At 40.1% G+C, this 17,378-nt stretch overlaps 1 protein-coding gene across 1 annotated transcript in view; it reads right to left on the reverse strand.

Moving 5' to 3' along the window:
- Positions 1–320: 320 nt before the first annotated feature.
- The window catches only part of LOC106879165 (dynein heavy chain domain-containing protein 1-like), a 37,204-nt gene continuing 20,146 nt past the window's right edge, over positions 321–17,378 (reverse strand). The window contains exons 14-28 of the mRNA XM_014928610.2: positions 15,753–15,842; positions 14,327–14,407; positions 13,167–13,327; positions 12,011–12,197; positions 11,107–11,252; positions 10,472–10,622; positions 9,381–9,552; positions 8,670–8,885; positions 7,625–7,747; positions 7,064–7,225; positions 5,282–5,383; positions 4,057–4,254; positions 3,233–3,403; positions 1,296–1,536; positions 321–547 (exon numbers count right to left, since the gene is read on the reverse strand). Coding sequence (XP_014784096.2) covers positions 321–547; positions 1,296–1,536; positions 3,233–3,403; positions 4,057–4,254; positions 5,282–5,383; positions 7,064–7,225; positions 7,625–7,747; positions 8,670–8,885; positions 9,381–9,552; positions 10,472–10,622; positions 11,107–11,252; positions 12,011–12,197; positions 13,167–13,327; positions 14,327–14,407; positions 15,753–15,842 — 2,428 coding nt within the window. The remainder of the gene's footprint in view (positions 548–1,295; positions 1,537–3,232; positions 3,404–4,056; positions 4,255–5,281; positions 5,384–7,063; positions 7,226–7,624; positions 7,748–8,669; positions 8,886–9,380; positions 9,553–10,471; positions 10,623–11,106; positions 11,253–12,010; positions 12,198–13,166; positions 13,328–14,326; positions 14,408–15,752; positions 15,843–17,378) is intronic.

The raw sequence follows: 17,378 nt of genomic DNA on the forward strand, positions 1-17,378 counted from the left end.
TATATATCATCATCATCATCGTTTAACGTCCACTTTCCATGCTAGCATGGGTTGGACGATTTGATTGAGGACTGGTGAAACCGGATGGCAACACCAGGCTCTAATCTAATTTGGCAGAGTTTCTACAGCTGGATGCCCTTCCTAACGCCACCACCACTATCATCCTTTAACGTCCATTTTCCCATGCTGGCATGGGTTGGACAGGAAAGCCAGAGGACTATGCCAAGTTCTACTGTCTGCTTTGGCATGGTTTTCTGAGGTTGTCATGTCCTCAGCAACACTGAAAAATCTTCAACAATTTCCCAACCATTTTACAGAGTTTACTGGATCCATTTCATTGTGGCGCCACCACAAATGATGCTGTCTTGTATATCATTGTACAACATTAGAAAATCTTCACAACTCTCTGAGAAGGACATCCATAACAGAATGCCCTCCTTAGCCAATTTATCTATCAATGTATTTTTAGTGACCATGAAGAACACAACCTCTTTCACATCCGCTGACTGCACTATACTCATACCTGTGCACTTGCCCTTCAGCAGATCTATACATAGGATGCTTGTCCGGGGTATGACATTAACCTGTATCCTGTAGTTCTTGGGTTTTGAGGAGTGTGGAACTGCTACCGTTTCCACGTGTACTCTGACCCAGGGAAATAGCACCTATCACGGTCCCAGCTTTGGGGGAATTAGCATGAAAGGGCTTGCTTACCTCTGCATTTGAAAACTGGATCTGGCAGACTCTGCAGAAGAAACCTTCATGGTTCCACAAAGGGGAAGGTGGCTGCAGCAATACATCATTGAGTAGAGATATCTTGGTCATCCCCTGCATCTGTCTCTACCCCCAGCTACCTTGACCTAGTCTTGCCACCGGATTACAGATGGACACACATGAGAGAGTAAAAGCGACACAACTCTTTTTCACTTTAAGCAAAGTTACCGTGCAAGTCCTCGGTCATCCTTAAAGCTGACCAATCAGTCCTTGCGCTCTGATGGACAAATATGATATAGGAGGCTGCATAAGGCCACTACTATATTTCTAATCAATACATCCAATCTTATTGTGCTGTGCTGCCAGCCATCACTCACTCTCTCCTCTGACCCATCTCAATTGCCACCCTTCACCCACTCTCACCTTTATCTCATCACCCATCTCTGTCTTTGTCCATCTCTGCTATTGCCAGCTTAACCCAAATAGCTCTGTCTTTTTCCAATGTACTCTTTTTAGCCTCTATGATCAGAACATGTTGCTTAACGGGATACCATGGAGGAAGAACAAATTTTTTCCCTTACTTAGATCCTTCATACTCTCTGGGATGTACTTGAAAAGTTTGAACCGCAACTGTTCCCATTCATGCTTCATTTTCTTCAGCCGTATTTTTAAGTCATGTTCAGCAACTGCCGTACGATAAATGGCCATGATTGTCTGTTCATGTTTGGCCAACTTTAGAGATATCAGTTCTTCAACGATGTAATCCTTCTGAACGTCATACACAGCTCCCATTCCATCAAACATGGACTGCCAATGGCGGGACTGAAATTGTAAGATTAAAAAAAAAAATAATAACATATATTCAAAATCAGGTGATTATTTTACAAACCCTTAAGCATTTAAACTGGCTGTATTCAGTCTAAATATATTACCTATTTTATGCTCAAACTAGCCAGATCTGGCTTTTTGTACCTAACCTACAATGTCATTCTAAAAATAAACCATCACATCTCATCATCATTGTTTAACGTCAGCTTTCCATGCTGGCATGGGTTGGATGGTTTGACTGAGGACTGGTGAGCTAGAGGCTGCACCAGGCTCCAATCTGATCTGGCAAAGTTTCTACAGATGGATGCCCTTCCTAATGCCAACCACTCCGAGAGTGTAATGGGTGCTTTTATGTGACACCAGTACGAGGGTCAGTCAGGAGGTTCTGGCAATCATTGCAATTTCATAGCAATGCATGATTAATTTAAAATATTGTGAATAAATAGCGCAGGAGTGGCTGTGTGGTAAGTAGCTTGCTTACCAACCACATGGTCCCGGGTTCATTCCCACAGCGTGGCACTTTGGGCAAGTGTCTTCTACTATAGCCTTGGGCCAACCAAAGCCTTGTGAGTGGATTTGGAATACGGAAACTGAAAGAAGCCTGTCGTATATATGTATATATATATGTGTGTGTGTGTCTGTGTTTGTCCCCCTAGCATCGCTTGACAACCGATGCTGGTGTGTTTACATCCCCGTAACTTAGCAGTTCGGCAAAAGAGGCCAATAGAATAAGTACTGGGCTTACAAAGAATAAGTCCTCGAGTCGATTTGCTCGACTAAAGGTGGTGCTCCAGCATGGCCGCAGTCAAATGACTGAAACAAGTAAAAGAGTAAAAGAGTAAATAAGCATTGCATTTGACCAGTAGTTCTCAACCCTTTTTTGCCTGTGGACCCCTTCAATACCTAATTGGGGACTCTCATGGCTATTCGATGTTTAAAAAAATCTTATATTTTTATAATTAATTATTAGGGATTGTATAAAAAGAAAACTGTTCGAATATTTTGTGTATTTTAGAAGTATAACCAATTTTTTGTAGATAATTTTTAACAAAGGAATTAGTAATAATGATTCACTCCACCCATGTGACAAGTGGAATGAGCCTTTTCACTACAAGAATATGAGAGAATGAGAATAGAAAAACAGAAATGGAAAGTTGGTAACTAAGTGCAGTGGAGCATGGAAAGAGGCGTGACAGATGGTTAGAGATGAGGATTGTGGTGGATGAAGAGAATAATAGTTTGGAGGAAGAGAAGTGAAGGAAAAAAAAGTATTCAATCAGAATAATCCTATGGCTAAACAACAACAACAACAACAACAGCAACAGCAACAACAACAACAACAACAACAACAACAACATCAACAACAACAACACTAACTATTTACTTGAAGCTATTTAATATGGGGAGGTGCTGAAAAGTTCTTAGTTTTAAGGGTATTGTGAAAGGTCTGGTTGAAGCCCCCAACCTTCTGAGTTATTTTATAGGGCTTAGAAAAACTGAAGGACTGCTGCAATAAGTGTGTGAATCTGAGAGGGGAATATGCTGAATAAAATCACAATTAACTAACCATTCTGTTTTTTTTCTTTTACCCAAAGCCAGGAACTTTTCAGCACCCCCTTATTGTCACCATGGCTTCAATCCCAGAATGCCACAGTGTTTAGAAAGGGGCAACATCAGCCCTGACACCTACCTTGAGGAATGGAGAGGACATGACTTCCAGAAGTGGTAAGGGTCTCATGAAATTGTCCAAATGTTGCTCCCAAAACTTCAAGACACTATCGCCAAATGGCAGCAATGATTTGAGCGTCTGCGCTGCGGTTTTCCATTCTTCTATCTTTTGTAGTGTTTGGTTAACGTTCATCTGTAAAATATCGTAACATGTCAGTTTAACATAAGAACTGGTGGGTAGGTACAACGTCACAAATTGTAAAATTCATCATCATCATCATAACCATCAGCTCACTCTTCTCCATCAAAGCAATTGTCACCTGAACAGGTGCACAAGTGTATCACATGTCAAGTGTCAAAGTGATTCCAGAGCAATGTGAGATAAGAAGTTTGCTCAAAAGCACAACACACCACCTGGTCGAGGAATTGAACCCATGATCCCATGAGCATGAGTGCAACACACTAACCACCAGGCCACGCATCCTACAATAACATCAATATTATTCATTTCGTTTTTGGATTTGGTTTGCAAGATTTTTTATGTGATTTCGTGTGTTGAAGCATATTCTGTTGTGTCTGGGGAGAGTCATTTTCTTATTGTGCCTTAAAATTTAACACACACACCGTTAAAATTTCCACTTATTTCTTATTTTTATTTTCTTAAAATTTTCGTTGCATCTTGCAGTAAAAACAGAACGCAATGCAAGATGCAACGAAAATTTTAGGAAAATAAAAATAAGAAATAAGTGAAATTTTAACGGTGAGTGTGTTAAATTTTAAGGCACAATAAGAAAATGACTCTCCCCAGACACAACAGAATATTATTCACGGTTTCCATCTATTTACCTTCTTGAACAACATTCTCTTCCATTCACTTGTGTGTTCTATTGTGCTTCTCAGATATTTCCATAGGTCAAAGCGGCCATCCATTTGGGTGACCATTCCGTTTAAGAAACTCAGATCGTACGATTCACCACAGATAGCTTTTTTCCATTTATTCAGATTTAATAGGCTTTCTTGAGTCTCTTGGAATTCAAGACGGATCTAAGGAAAGACAAAAATCCAGCAAAGTGAATCCAGGATTTATTATAAATAAATCTAGCAAAGTGAATCAGATGAAATACATTGCGATAGCTTACCTTGAGTAATCCTAGATGCTCCTTACAACTCAATAGGGTTAGCCATAACTTGGATTATAACCGAGTGCTCATACAGCACCTGCTGGGATACTCTGTGTATATTTACCGTAAAAACCCATGTAATTTACACACTTTTTTTCGCAAAACAAAAATAAACTTTAGGGGATGCGTAAATTACATAAGTAAATTGTTTCCAGAATTTTTAAGAAATTTTTTTAATTGGAAAATGATGTGCAAATGTAAACATTTGCACCAGAAGTTGACTTATTTAATGTCAGAACAGGTTTTTACAGGAAAAATATAATGAAGTTGACTTTTATTTATCCTGGACAGTATAATGCTTAAATTTTCATGTTGCTCCAGTCCACTCAGCTGGCAAAAATGAGTATTACCTGTATTTCAAAGGGGCCAGCCTTATCACATTATGTGTTACGCTGAATTTCCCTGAAAACTATGTTAGGGGTACACGTGTCTGTGGATTGCTCAGTCACTTGCATGTTAATTTCATGAGCAGGCTGTTCCGTTGATCGTATCAGCTGGGACCCTCGTCGTGCTCCTACAATATATGCTTTAAGAAACAAGTATTGACAGCTTTTGAAAAATAAAAGGTGACACAGGATGGGAACTAACTGATTTTATTGGTTCTGGAAGAATGAAAAAAACAGAACCCAGTAGAAAATTACAGGTATTGAGCTAGAAATAAGCAGCAACACAGAACTTGGAAATAAGGGTCAGCGTTGTGCTTTCACCAGGGCCATTTTAGCAGCAATCAGTACACAGGGCCCTATGGTATTCATTTGTTGACAGTAAGCCATAGCATATACAGATCAGAATTGGGCCCCTAAGCAACTGCCAAGTGTGCTCGTGTCTTAAGACAACATTGGATTTCATCAGGAAATATTTTTCTGAAATGTGAACAAGTATATAAGTACCTCTTTGATTTCATTCACTATGGCCGAAGGAGGATTCGTTGGGTCCAAAAACTTACCCCCCATTGCTTTCTGATGTAACAAAGTGACACAAATTTCCAATTTCTGTAACAGAGAAAAAGAGAGAGAAAGAGAAAGAGTACTATAATAATAATGATGATGATGATGATGACGATGATGATGATGATGATAATAATAATAATAATGGAACTACTGTAATGAAAAGACTGCTAAAAAGAATGTATAGAGCATGAAAAGAATGTATAGGGCATCTGTGTGACCAAGTTAGAGCCATCAGAAAGAATGAACAGTTATCTCTAGTTGAACTGGAAAGCATTAAGAGACAGATGCTTAGAGATAGTATGTTGTTGTTGTTGGCACTCCGTCGCTTACGATGTCGAGTGTTCCAGTTGATCCGATCAACGGAACAGCCTGCTCGTGTAATTAACGTGCAAGTGGCTGAGCACTCCACAGACACGTGTACCCTTAACGTAGTTCTCGGGGAGATTCAGCGTGACACAGTGTGACAAGGCTGACCCTTTGAATTACAGGCACAACAGAAACAGGAAGTAAGAGTGAGAGAAAGTTGTGGTGGAAGAGTACAGCAGGGTTCGCCACCATCCCCTGCCGGAGCCTCGTGGAGCTTTTAGGTGTTTTCGCTCGATAAACACTCATAATGCCCGGTCTGGGAAATCGAAACCGCGATCCTATGACAGCGAGTCCACTACCCTAACCACTGGGCCATTGCGCTGGTAAGACCAGCGGCAAATGGAAGGATGAGGAAGAGAATGAAGATAGGGAAACTATGGAAGGGGAATTAAGGGAAGGAAACGAGCATGAGGCTGAGATTATTGATCAGGAAAGCGATGAGAGAACCAAGGAACAGATATCCGTTTTATATTGAAATCATTGATATTTGGACCTCTGCTGAACAGAGCTTTCAAATGGGGTTTAAAAAAGTAGGTAGAAAGAAACTCAATGAATGGGTCAGGAAGATAAATGATATCACTGGGGATATCAGGACTGGCCACATCACAGACACCAACAATCTGATAAATGCAATCTCAATCTTTTTAGCCAGGAAATTAGGTTTGAAGGCCAAAGGTAAACGTCAACATAACCTGAAGGAACCATGATGGGAAAGGAGAATAATGCAGTCTATCAATGAGTACAAAAAGCATATTGATATTCTGGAATGATACACACACACATTAATGCATATGGCGACGAGCTGGCAGAAACGTTAGCACACCGGGCGAAATGCATAGCGGTATTACGCACTGGGGTCGATATAATCGACTTAATCCCTTTGTGTGTCCTTGTTTGTCCCCTCTATATTTAGCCCCTTGTGGGCAATAGAGAAATAAGTATTTCATCTGCCACTACGTTCTGAGTTCAAATTCTGCCGAGGTCGACTTTGCCTTTCATCCTTTCGGGGTCGATTAAATAAGTACCAGTTACACACTGGGGTCGATATAATCGACTTAATCCGTTTGTCTGTCCTTGTTTGTCCCCTCTGTGTGTAGCCCCTTGTGGGCAGTAAAGAAATAACACATTAATGCATACAAAAACATATAACTTATACCCATACATATCTAGCATTCCTTGCATACATCCCTTGTACAGGGCGTCCACAAAGTCTGGGGTACATGGGGATTAACACATACTTTAAGAAATTATTATTTCTTATATTTAATTGTTTGTTATGACTTTATTTACTCCATGTACCCAGACTTTGTGGACACCCTGTATAACAGTGACATACAATTATAAGTGAAATCTTACTTTAAATCTTTCATCTGATTCCGCAATGGCCAATGGTGTTTGTGTGTTGACAAAACTTTTGGCGTCCGACATTTGTGTCTGAAATTCTGACCATTGCTTCCACAAAGTGTGGTTCGCTTTGAACTCTTCAATGGTCAGTTCCCGGAAATATCGACTGATTATCTGTTCATAGAAATATGACAATAACGAATTTTAAAATATCTGTATACAAATACAAGGATAATAATAATAATAAAATAGTAATAATGCTTTTTTTATTTTGGCACAAGATCAGTTAAATTTGAGGGGAGGGGTTAGTCAATTAGCCCCCCCCCCCACACACACACACCATGCCCAACTGGTAAATTGCCAAAGGTAGTGCAACTTGAGTGCATGTCTGCACATCAGAAGCCATAGCAAGCCTAAGCCACCATGGCAGAAATTGAACTCAGAACAGACAAAATGCCGCTAAGCTCACTGCCTTAACAACAACAAAAAAAACAACAGCAGCAGCAGCAGCAGAAACAACAAAAACAACAATAGCAACAACAACAACGAGACATAGCTGTAATCTGACTTTACATAGTACAAATCTTCTGTGTACTCAATTGCATCTTCACATTGAGGAATATCCTTCAGGTATTTCCTGTACAACTGAACATAATCAACAAATTCTGCAAGACTTCCTGGTTTTTCTAAGAGAGCCTAAAATAAAAAAACGTAGACAATGCAATAAAGAAAAACTGGAATTTTTCAAAAATTTCATACATTTAATTTTAATATTTGTAATATTTTTTAAATCCATTCTTCAAAATTTGGAGGGCAGTGAAGAATTCTTGATTTATTCTTGGAAAAATTCCACATTATATAACTAATTCAGTATATCAGTGTCCCTGTTGTGATAACAGAACTAAATTGAGTTTGGCAGACAAAAATATGTCTGTGTAAAACAATCCTTTCTACTAAAAGAACAAGGACTGAAATTTTGGGGGAAGTGGTAAGCCGATTACATCAACCCTAGTATACAACTGGTACTTATTTTAATGACCCTGAAAGGACGAAAGGCAAAGTCGACCTCAGCGGAATTTGAACTCAGAACGTAAAGACAGATGAAATGCCGGTAAGCATTTTGCCTGGTATGCTAACGATAATAATGATAATAATAATAACAATGATAATAATAATAATAATAACAATATATGTACAAGTGCTTAAGAAGTTTGCTTCCAAACCACATGGTTTCAGGTTCAGTCTCACTGCATGGCACCTTGGGCAGCCTTAGGCCAAACAAAGCCTTGTGAGTGGATTTGGTAAACGGAAACTGAAAGAAGACCATTGTATACATGCATATGTGTATGTGTGTGTGTGTATATGAGAATGTCCCCCACCACTGCTTGTCAACCAGTATTAATGTGTTTATGTCTCTGTGACTTAGCAGCTTGGCAAAAGAGATTGATAGAATAAGCACCAGGCTTGAAAAAACAAAAAGTACTTGGGTCGATTCATTCGACTAAAAGTTCTCCAAGGTGGTGCCCCAGCATGGCCACAGTGCAATGACTGCAACAAGTAAAAAAGTCAAAACATAAACACCATCCCCAATACGTAATACCCAGGCTGACCCACACACCTTTGAGATTTCAGTCATTCTTTGTTGCAGTGTCACACTGTTCTCGCTGCTTTTGTTGATCACAAAATCCGTTACTTGCTGATAAATGGCATCGATCCAAGGGATGAGGTATTGCTGGATCCCCGAGCAGTTGAGCCAGACCATTCGATTGTCGCTTGTGATACTGGAGCAACAAGAAACTGCCTCCTTCGACATGTCCAACATGGAAAGCTTTTCCTGGAGAGAAAAAAAAGAAAAACAGAAAAACAAAAAAATTAATTAAAATACAACATTGTGCGAAAAGGGTTAGGGTTAGAGTTAGGCTACTGAAAAGTTCCTGGCTTTAAGGGTATCATGAAAGGCCTGGTAGGAGGCCCAACCATTTGAGTTCTTTTACAGGGCTTAGAAAAACTGAAGGACTGCTGCAAAAAATATGTGAATCTGAGAGGAGAATATGTTGAATAAAATCATTATTAACTGATCTTCCTGTGTTTTCTTTAACCCAAAGCCAGGAAAATTTCAGCACCTCCTTATATATACATACAAGGAAGTGCTGAGAACTTCCTGGCTTTAAGGGTATCATGAAAAGCCTGGTTGGAGGCCCAACCTTCTGAGTTCTTTAACAAGGTTTAGAAAAACTGAAGGACTGCTGCAAAAAATATGTGAATCTGCAGAAATTGCACTCAGAATGTGAAGACAGACAAAGTGCTGCCAAACAGATAGATAACTCACCTGTATTGTTTCTGATGACATAGTTTTTAAATTTACCAAGTCATCCTCAAGTTCTTTACAAAACTGATATATATGTTCTAGCCAGCTACAGTTGGACACATATTTCTTTAACTGAGTTATGGCTTCATCCATCAACTGGTTTTGTACTGCCAGTGTCTTTAAAAACTCTGGGCTGCAAAAATATATATGACAGGAATTATATATATATATATATCATCATCATCATCATCATCATCATCATCATCGTTTAACGTCCGCTTTCCATGCTAGCATGGGTTGGACGATTTGACTGAGGACTGGTGAAACCGGATGGCAACACCAGGCTCCAATCTAATTTGGCAGAGTTTCTACAGCTGGATGCCCTTCCTAACACCAACCACTCAGAGAGTGCAGTGGGTGCTTTTACGTGTCACCTGCACGAAGGCCAGTCAGGCGGTACTGGCAACGGCCATGCTCGAAATGGTGCATCTTATGTGCCACCCGCACAAGAGCCAGTCCAGGGGCATTGGCAACGATCTCACTTGGCTTGCCGGGTCTTCTCACGCACAGCAGACCCGGCATGATATATATATATATATATATACATATAGAGGTTTGACAAAATAATGGAAACACCTTAAAATTTACAGGACAGTGGCAGTGACCACGAGACACTGGCAACAGCCATATTAGGAAGTGAGGCATGTACTAAGTGTTCAAATCTTGGCTGCAGGGGTACCACTGATAGGGAATATTAAATTATGCACAACATTTGCTGATGTATAAAACTCTGTGGAGTGGTTGGCACCAGGAAGGGCATCCAGCTGTAGAAACCAAGCTAAAACAAACTATGAAGCCTGGTGTGGCTCCTGGCTTGTCCAGTTCCTGTCCAGTCGTCCAACTCATGCCAGTATGGAAAACAGACATTAAATATTGATGATCAGATGATGATGATGATGATGATGACAACTGCTTAAAAACAGCAACAAGAATATGCACAAAAACAAAATTGATATCCACAATGACACAACTTCAACAATTGTTATATACGTATTAACAACACTCACACCAGCAATTGCTACAACAACAACGTTTTGAAAAATATATCTCACTCTTGCAAGACTTTGTCTTCCAGGGTTTCCGCGGTGAGAGGATTGTATTGTCCGAGAAATCCTTTGCCAATAATTTGAAGGACTTCTTCTCGGGTTTGAAAGAATTCTGGGGTTGCTACCCCCATTCTATCTTCCTGCTTGTTTGGTAAATCTGAATGGGAGGAGGTGAAGAAAGAAGAAATTTAATCGTCATCATCATCATAATAATGCAGGTTGAACCAGTCTTTTGTCTCATTTTGACAATCTCCTTTTACATGCAAATTTGTATGTACTTGTACCTGTGTTTGTGCCCACAGTTCCACACTCACATCACTAGATAACCAATGTTGGTTTGCTTACATCCCTGTAACTTTGTCATTTGGCAAAAAGAGACCGAACAGAATTAGTACCAAACTTTAAAAATACAAAATAAGTATTTGGGGTTAATTTCTTCGACTAAACCCTTCAAGGCCGTGCCCCAGCATGGCCGTAGCCAGCAATTGAAACAAATTAAAGATAACATAAAGGATAATCAGGCAACCGAGAAACGACCTTCTTAAGCCTGTCTCTCTCTCTCAATCACACTTGCATGCTGCCAAGCTTCCTGACTGTAAGTACCCCAGGGGGTACCAACAGCTGTGTAGTGCCAGTCCTACCTCTGTGGAGTGATTCCAGATGCACGTTCATCTTGATTGTTTCATTGGAGTCATCAGAATGGTTAGTGTAAGGCAAGTTTAACTTACTCGTGTCGTAGCATTTGGAAACCAGGCGGGGGTTGTTCTGTAGAAATGTAGTGATGCACCTGCAAAGGAGAGAACAACGTCAGCATCATCGTCTCGTCATCAGTGTCACTGCCACCACCACCACCACCACCACCACTGGAATTGTTGTCGTCATTGTTATTGCTGTCACCACCACCACCACCCTCACCACCATGGCAATCATCGTCATCAACACTTCTATTACCACCACCACTGTTGCTACCACCAGTACCACTGCCACTGCAACCATCATTGTCATCACCATTTCCAATGCCACCACCACCACCACCACCACCACCACCATCATTTAGCAGTCACTTTAAGTCACATTTCCATGGTTGCATGGGTCAGATGGAATTTGTTGAGGCAGGTATTTTCTATGGCCTGATGCCTTTCCTGTTGCCAACCTTCAATTGTTTCCAGGCAAGATAATATTTTCCCCATGGCCAGAGCATGTTTACACACAAAACTGAAAACAAAAGACACCGCTTGCACAACAGTCACATTCATTTACAACTATCACATAAAGTCATGGCAAGGAGACACACACACATGCTTACACAAAAATATACATATATATATCTAAGACAGGCTTCTCTTATTTTCCTTCTACAAAATCCACTGACAAGGCTTTGGTTGTCCTCAAGCTTTAGTAGAAGACACTTGCCCAAGTTGCCATGCCATGGGACTGAACTCAAGTCTGCATGGCTGGAAAGCAAATTTCTAAGCTCACAACCCCGCTTGAGCCTACCTACCCATTACAATGCTTCAAGCAAATTATAGAACTCTTTTAACTTACATTGATATTTTGTGTGTGTAAGATGTTGAACAATTAAGATCCAGGTGGCTGGTTAAGATGTTGAAGGGGGGAGAAACCGGTCTGTCCAGAGGAATGATTTGGGAGCACAGCAACGAATAGCAGCGTTTGAGGGTCTCTGCAAGAAAGTCTTTGCACACTTCGAGAGGTGATGTGATGGAAAGGCGACCTGATGGAAGAAAAGAGAATGAAAAGCAAGTTTGTTTTTTGGATGGAATATTTAAAAAAAGCTGTAAGACCTGACATGGACAGCTGCAACAGAGACTACAAAGCTATGGCTTGCACAAAGGGACACAGCAGGCATTCTTTCAACATCCACATACTGGAATTCATCCCCACACCTTTGAACAGGGCCTTAGGCTCACTTCAGGTAGCTACACGAAGCTGCCAGTGACTGTGGTCAGACCCTAAGTGAAGAGAATTGCTGCTTGAAGGCCATATGTGTGGCAGCAGGATTTGACTCCTTGCCATACCTCTGGAAAGAGTCAGAAGTACATTATTTACAGTCAACGGATATTTGTCCTCATCTTGTTTGTTGTTAATTCTTCATCTCTTAAAAAATTCCTCATCTCCTAAGAAAAAAAAAAAAGAGTCAGAAGTGGTTGTCAGAGAATTTCTGCAATTTCACCAGCCCCAATTTCTGGTCTCTTGATTCCTCCAATTGTAATCCCATGGATTATTATCTATGGGGCACAGTTAAGAAAAATACCAAAGTCTGAGCTGGTGACCAAGATCAAGAAGGTGTTCAAAAATCTTCTCAGAGACAGTGAGGAATACTTACACCAAGTTCTAGAGCCATTTCAAAACCATTGTGGAAGCTGATGGTACCTACTTTGAGTAAACTGTTATTTCCCAGCCACAATCTAGTTGATCCTTTTTTGGATTTTTAAAAAATACTTTTATTGTTGAATGAGATATTTTGTTTTCTTTTCCTTTTCTACAGAGTGTCAGATTTATCCCAAACACCATGTAACATGTGTATAGTAGACTGTACATACTGCTTACAAAACACACACAGAGACTCAGACATGCACATACAGACAAGCACTCACACACATGTACCTGTGCACAGAAGCAAACACAAACGACTGAAACACCTAAAAGCTAAGTTTGTAAAAGGAAAGCGTCACCGTCTAACCTTCTTGGAATGTCAGTTCTACAGCAAAGAAGCCATCATGTTGCTCTCCCACGTTTTGCAGAAGGATGTTCTTCACAAATGACTTTACTTGATCCAAACAGATAAGATAGAGGTTCTCTATGATCATCTGGTAGACCAGCAGGACAAAGTTACCAAGATGACTGAAATAATAATAATAATAATAATAATAATAATAATAATAATAATAATAATAATAATAATAATAATAATAATAATAATAATAATAATAATAATAATAATAATAATAATAATAATAATAATAATAATAATAATAATAAGAACAACAACAACAACAACAACAACAACAACAACAACAACAACAACAACAAGTATGGATTTGGCAGAGCAAAAACGTGGTAAGAACATAAGCCCGAAGGCATCATCGAAAATGATAATGCAAAGATCCTGTGGGATGTTATGATTCAGTGTGACCATGAGATAGAGAATAGGAAGCCAGACATAGTCTGAATTGAGAAAGAAAACAAACTATGCTGGATCATAGACATAGCATGCTCAGCTGACAACACGGTATGCGATAAGGGAGAAAGAAAAGTCGAGGGATATGACAGGTTAGCTTGGGAAGTTAAGCAGTTGTGGTCGATGAAAAAAAGTAGCAGTAGTACCAATAATTGTTGGAGCCCTGGGAACAGTGAGCAAAAATCTCGAGAAGTACATGGAACAAATAGGGGCTGCAATAAGGGTGGGGCACTTGCAGAAAACAGCACTGCTTAGAACCACTCGAATACTCCAGAAGGTGCTCGAAAAATAAGAGGTGTTATTTAGTTCACTGGTAGTGAACAGCTGACACCGTAGTACATCTTCAGCGTTAGAAGCTGTGCAAATGCAATAATAATAATAATTATTATAATAATAATGACCATGTAATCCAAGTCAATGAAAGGATCATATATGGCTACAACTTGATCCCCTTTCATGATGGCCCATCTTAATACAAGAGAACCAATATGGCCAAAGCCGTTGATACCAATGTTATGAGCGGAAATCATTTTGTTTATAAACTGAATACAAAGTTATGATCACAGAACAACAACAACAGCCACAATAATGACAACAGAAGCGAGCAACAACAAGAAGAAGAACAACAGCAATAAAAACAGCAACAACAAAGACAAAAAGACCTAGTTTCATTCTTGGCTTTCAGATAATTCTTGATTCGTATCTCTTTCTTCTCCCTCTTGATGTATAAAGAATCTTTAGATCTGTTGAAAAGAAGAGGGAAAGAAAGAGAATGAGAGAGAAAAAAAAGAGAAAATAGAAAATCAAAAATCAAAAATCAGAATCAAAATGGAAATTGTAGTTGTGGCTGATGCCAGTCCCACCTGACTGGCTCCCCCGTGCCGGTGGCATGTAAAAAGCACCATCCAAACGTGGTTGATGCAGTGAGAACACCCCTCCTCACCTGCTCCAAAGAAGGCCAAAATCGTTTGATCTGCAGGGAAGGTGATGGCCTCAGTTTTTTGGAATGCAAAAGGTATTTATTGACTAGCATCAATGGAGAGTATCGTGTCAACTTGCTGAGGCAGTTACAAAAGATTATCGAGACCAAACACCCGGGAAAACTGATTGAAAGGGGTCTTGTTTCATCAGGACAATGCTCCTCCAGCCCACAAATCCTTGGTTTCAATGTCTGCTGTGTGAGACTCTGGCTCTGAACAAGTTGATAACCTTCTCTGTTTTCCTGATTTGGCTCCCATCTGACTATCATCTGTTCCCTAATACGAAAAAACACTTGACTGGGAGGCAGTATCACAGTGATGATGATGATGATGATGTCATGTCTGCTGCTGATCATGTCTTTGAGCAACATGATGTAAGTTTCTTCCCCAATGGGAACCAAGCACTGCAACACTGATGTAAGAAAAGTGTGAACTGCAAAGGGTTCTATGTTGTAAAATAAAACCTCATTTGGTTACATTCCCTGAGAGCAGCATTTCTCAACCAGGGTTCCGTGGGATAAGCTAATGCTAATTCCAATATGTGGAGGCGCAATGGCCCAGTGGTTAAGGCAGCGGACTTGCGGTCGGAGGACTATGGTTTCGATTCTCAGACCGGGCATTGTGAGTGTTTATTGAGCGAAAACATCTAAAGCTCCACGAGGCTCCGACAGGGGATGGTGGCAACCCCTGTTGTAATCTTTCACCCCGACTTTCTCTCACTCTTTCCTCCTGTTTCTTGAGTAACGCTGCAATGGACTGGTGTCCCGTATAGCTGGGGAGAACACATACGCCATAGAAACCGGGAAACCGGGCCCATGAGCCTGGCTAGGCTTTGAAAGGGCAACAAATTTCAATACATACATACATATATATATATATATATATATATATATATGATATTTACCACATGAACTACGATGAAAAAGATATGAGAATGATGCAGTATATAATTTTTTTTGTGCAGGGTTTCCTTGAGACGTAATTTATTTTAAGGGTTACACAAGGATAAAAAGGTTGAGAAACATTGCTTGAGAGTATCTTGGTCAACCTATGAAATTCACAGCCAGCCCTTGTAATAAATTTAAATGATAAAAATATTTGTACTTACAGGAGGTTTCTTTGAGTCATCTGATGGTGACAAAAATTGAGATATTTAAAAGATTCTCCAATCACCACATTAACGACAATCCTGCAGAGACTGTTTGAAAAATACGAAAACACGAATAAGAGAAAATATAAATAATTATGTAGATGTGATGAATTGCAGTATATTTGTGTGTGCCTGTGTGTGTGCCTGTGTGTGTGTGTGTGTGCGTGCGAATGAATTATATATGTCACCCTTTAGTATTCAGATTAGTGCTTATGTGAATACATTAGTATTCACATAATTTTAAATTAATTATTCATTAATTCATAGCTTAAAGATTTTGATGATGTGATTGCTTATTTTTAAAATGACTCTGTAGGGTAGGTTTGAAAGACCAGATATGACCAGTTTGAATATAAAACAGGGAGAATATTTTGGTCGGTTATGGCCAGTTTAAATGCTAAAAGGTTGATAATTATAGTTGTGGTTGACGGTTTAGAAGAAAGAGTTAAAACTTCGAACTGAGACCTAAAACTTCATCGGTTTGCAGTAGCAAAAGTTTTACTTCCCGTATGCTGCTAATATTTTTGTGTCACGAACCAACGGACGAGCCTCTACATAGTCCCTTGATTCTCCCTGAAGGCACAATATACTGTCCTTAAAAATGAAATGTGGAGGTGCAATGGCCCAGTGGTTAGGGCAGCAGACTCGCGGTTGGAGGATCGCGGTTTCGATTCCCAGACCGGGCGTTGTGTGTGTTTATTGAGCGAAAATACCTAAAGCTCCACGAGGCTCCGGCAGGGGGTGGTGGCCACCCTTGTATTCTTTCGCCCCAACTTTCTCTCACTCTTTCTTCCTGTTTCTTGAGTAACACTGCGATGGACTGGTGTCCCGTCCAGTTGGGGGGGAACATATACGCCATAGAAACCAGGAAACTGGGCCCATGAGCCTGGCGAGGCTTTGAAAGGGCGAAAAAAAAAAAAAAATGAAATGGCATAAGGTTAATGAGGCCCAATCGGAAGCCTATGCTGTGAATTTGTATTACTTTCTTCCATTTGTAAATGTGTATGTGGATGTGTATATGTATACTTGTAACATTGTTTCCTTTTAATACCATTAATAAATAAAAGCTGTAAGTAGGTATATGTTTGTGAGATCCAGAAAGAGAGACAAAGAAATGGACAATGAAAAAATTGAGAAAGAGAGAGCTCCCTGATGAGTGACACAAGACAGTGTGAGAACCATTGCTAAAAGGCATTTGTTACCATTTTGTTACCATATTTCTGTTGAAATATACTGCTTGTGTTTCAATTAATCGAAGTTGGATGTAGAGGGTTTGTAGGACACAGTGTGAGACGACTGCTGTTATCGTTAGGCCTAACTCATCGTAAGATAAATACCACCATGACCGATATCCAAACTACAGTGGAGAAGGCTAGCCACTGGATTTGGTTAAAAAGAGACGATGAGCGATGGCTAGAGAAATATTGAGCTTTGTTTTTAATAACCAGTTGATCTAGCAAGCGGGGCCTCATATCAGTGGGGGGTGGGGGGTGCGCATTGATGCCGTCGAGAGGTAGGCCCCGAAACAGCGCGCATTCTCTCTTGATGACCCCATACACTTGCTGGCTTCCAGTATGCGGAGTT

Source organism: Octopus bimaculoides, chromosome 27 (assembly GCF_001194135.2).
Source record: "Octopus bimaculoides isolate UCB-OBI-ISO-001 chromosome 27, ASM119413v2, whole genome shotgun sequence".
Classification (NCBI taxonomy): Eukaryota; Metazoa; Mollusca; class Cephalopoda; order Octopoda; family Octopodidae; genus Octopus; species Octopus bimaculoides.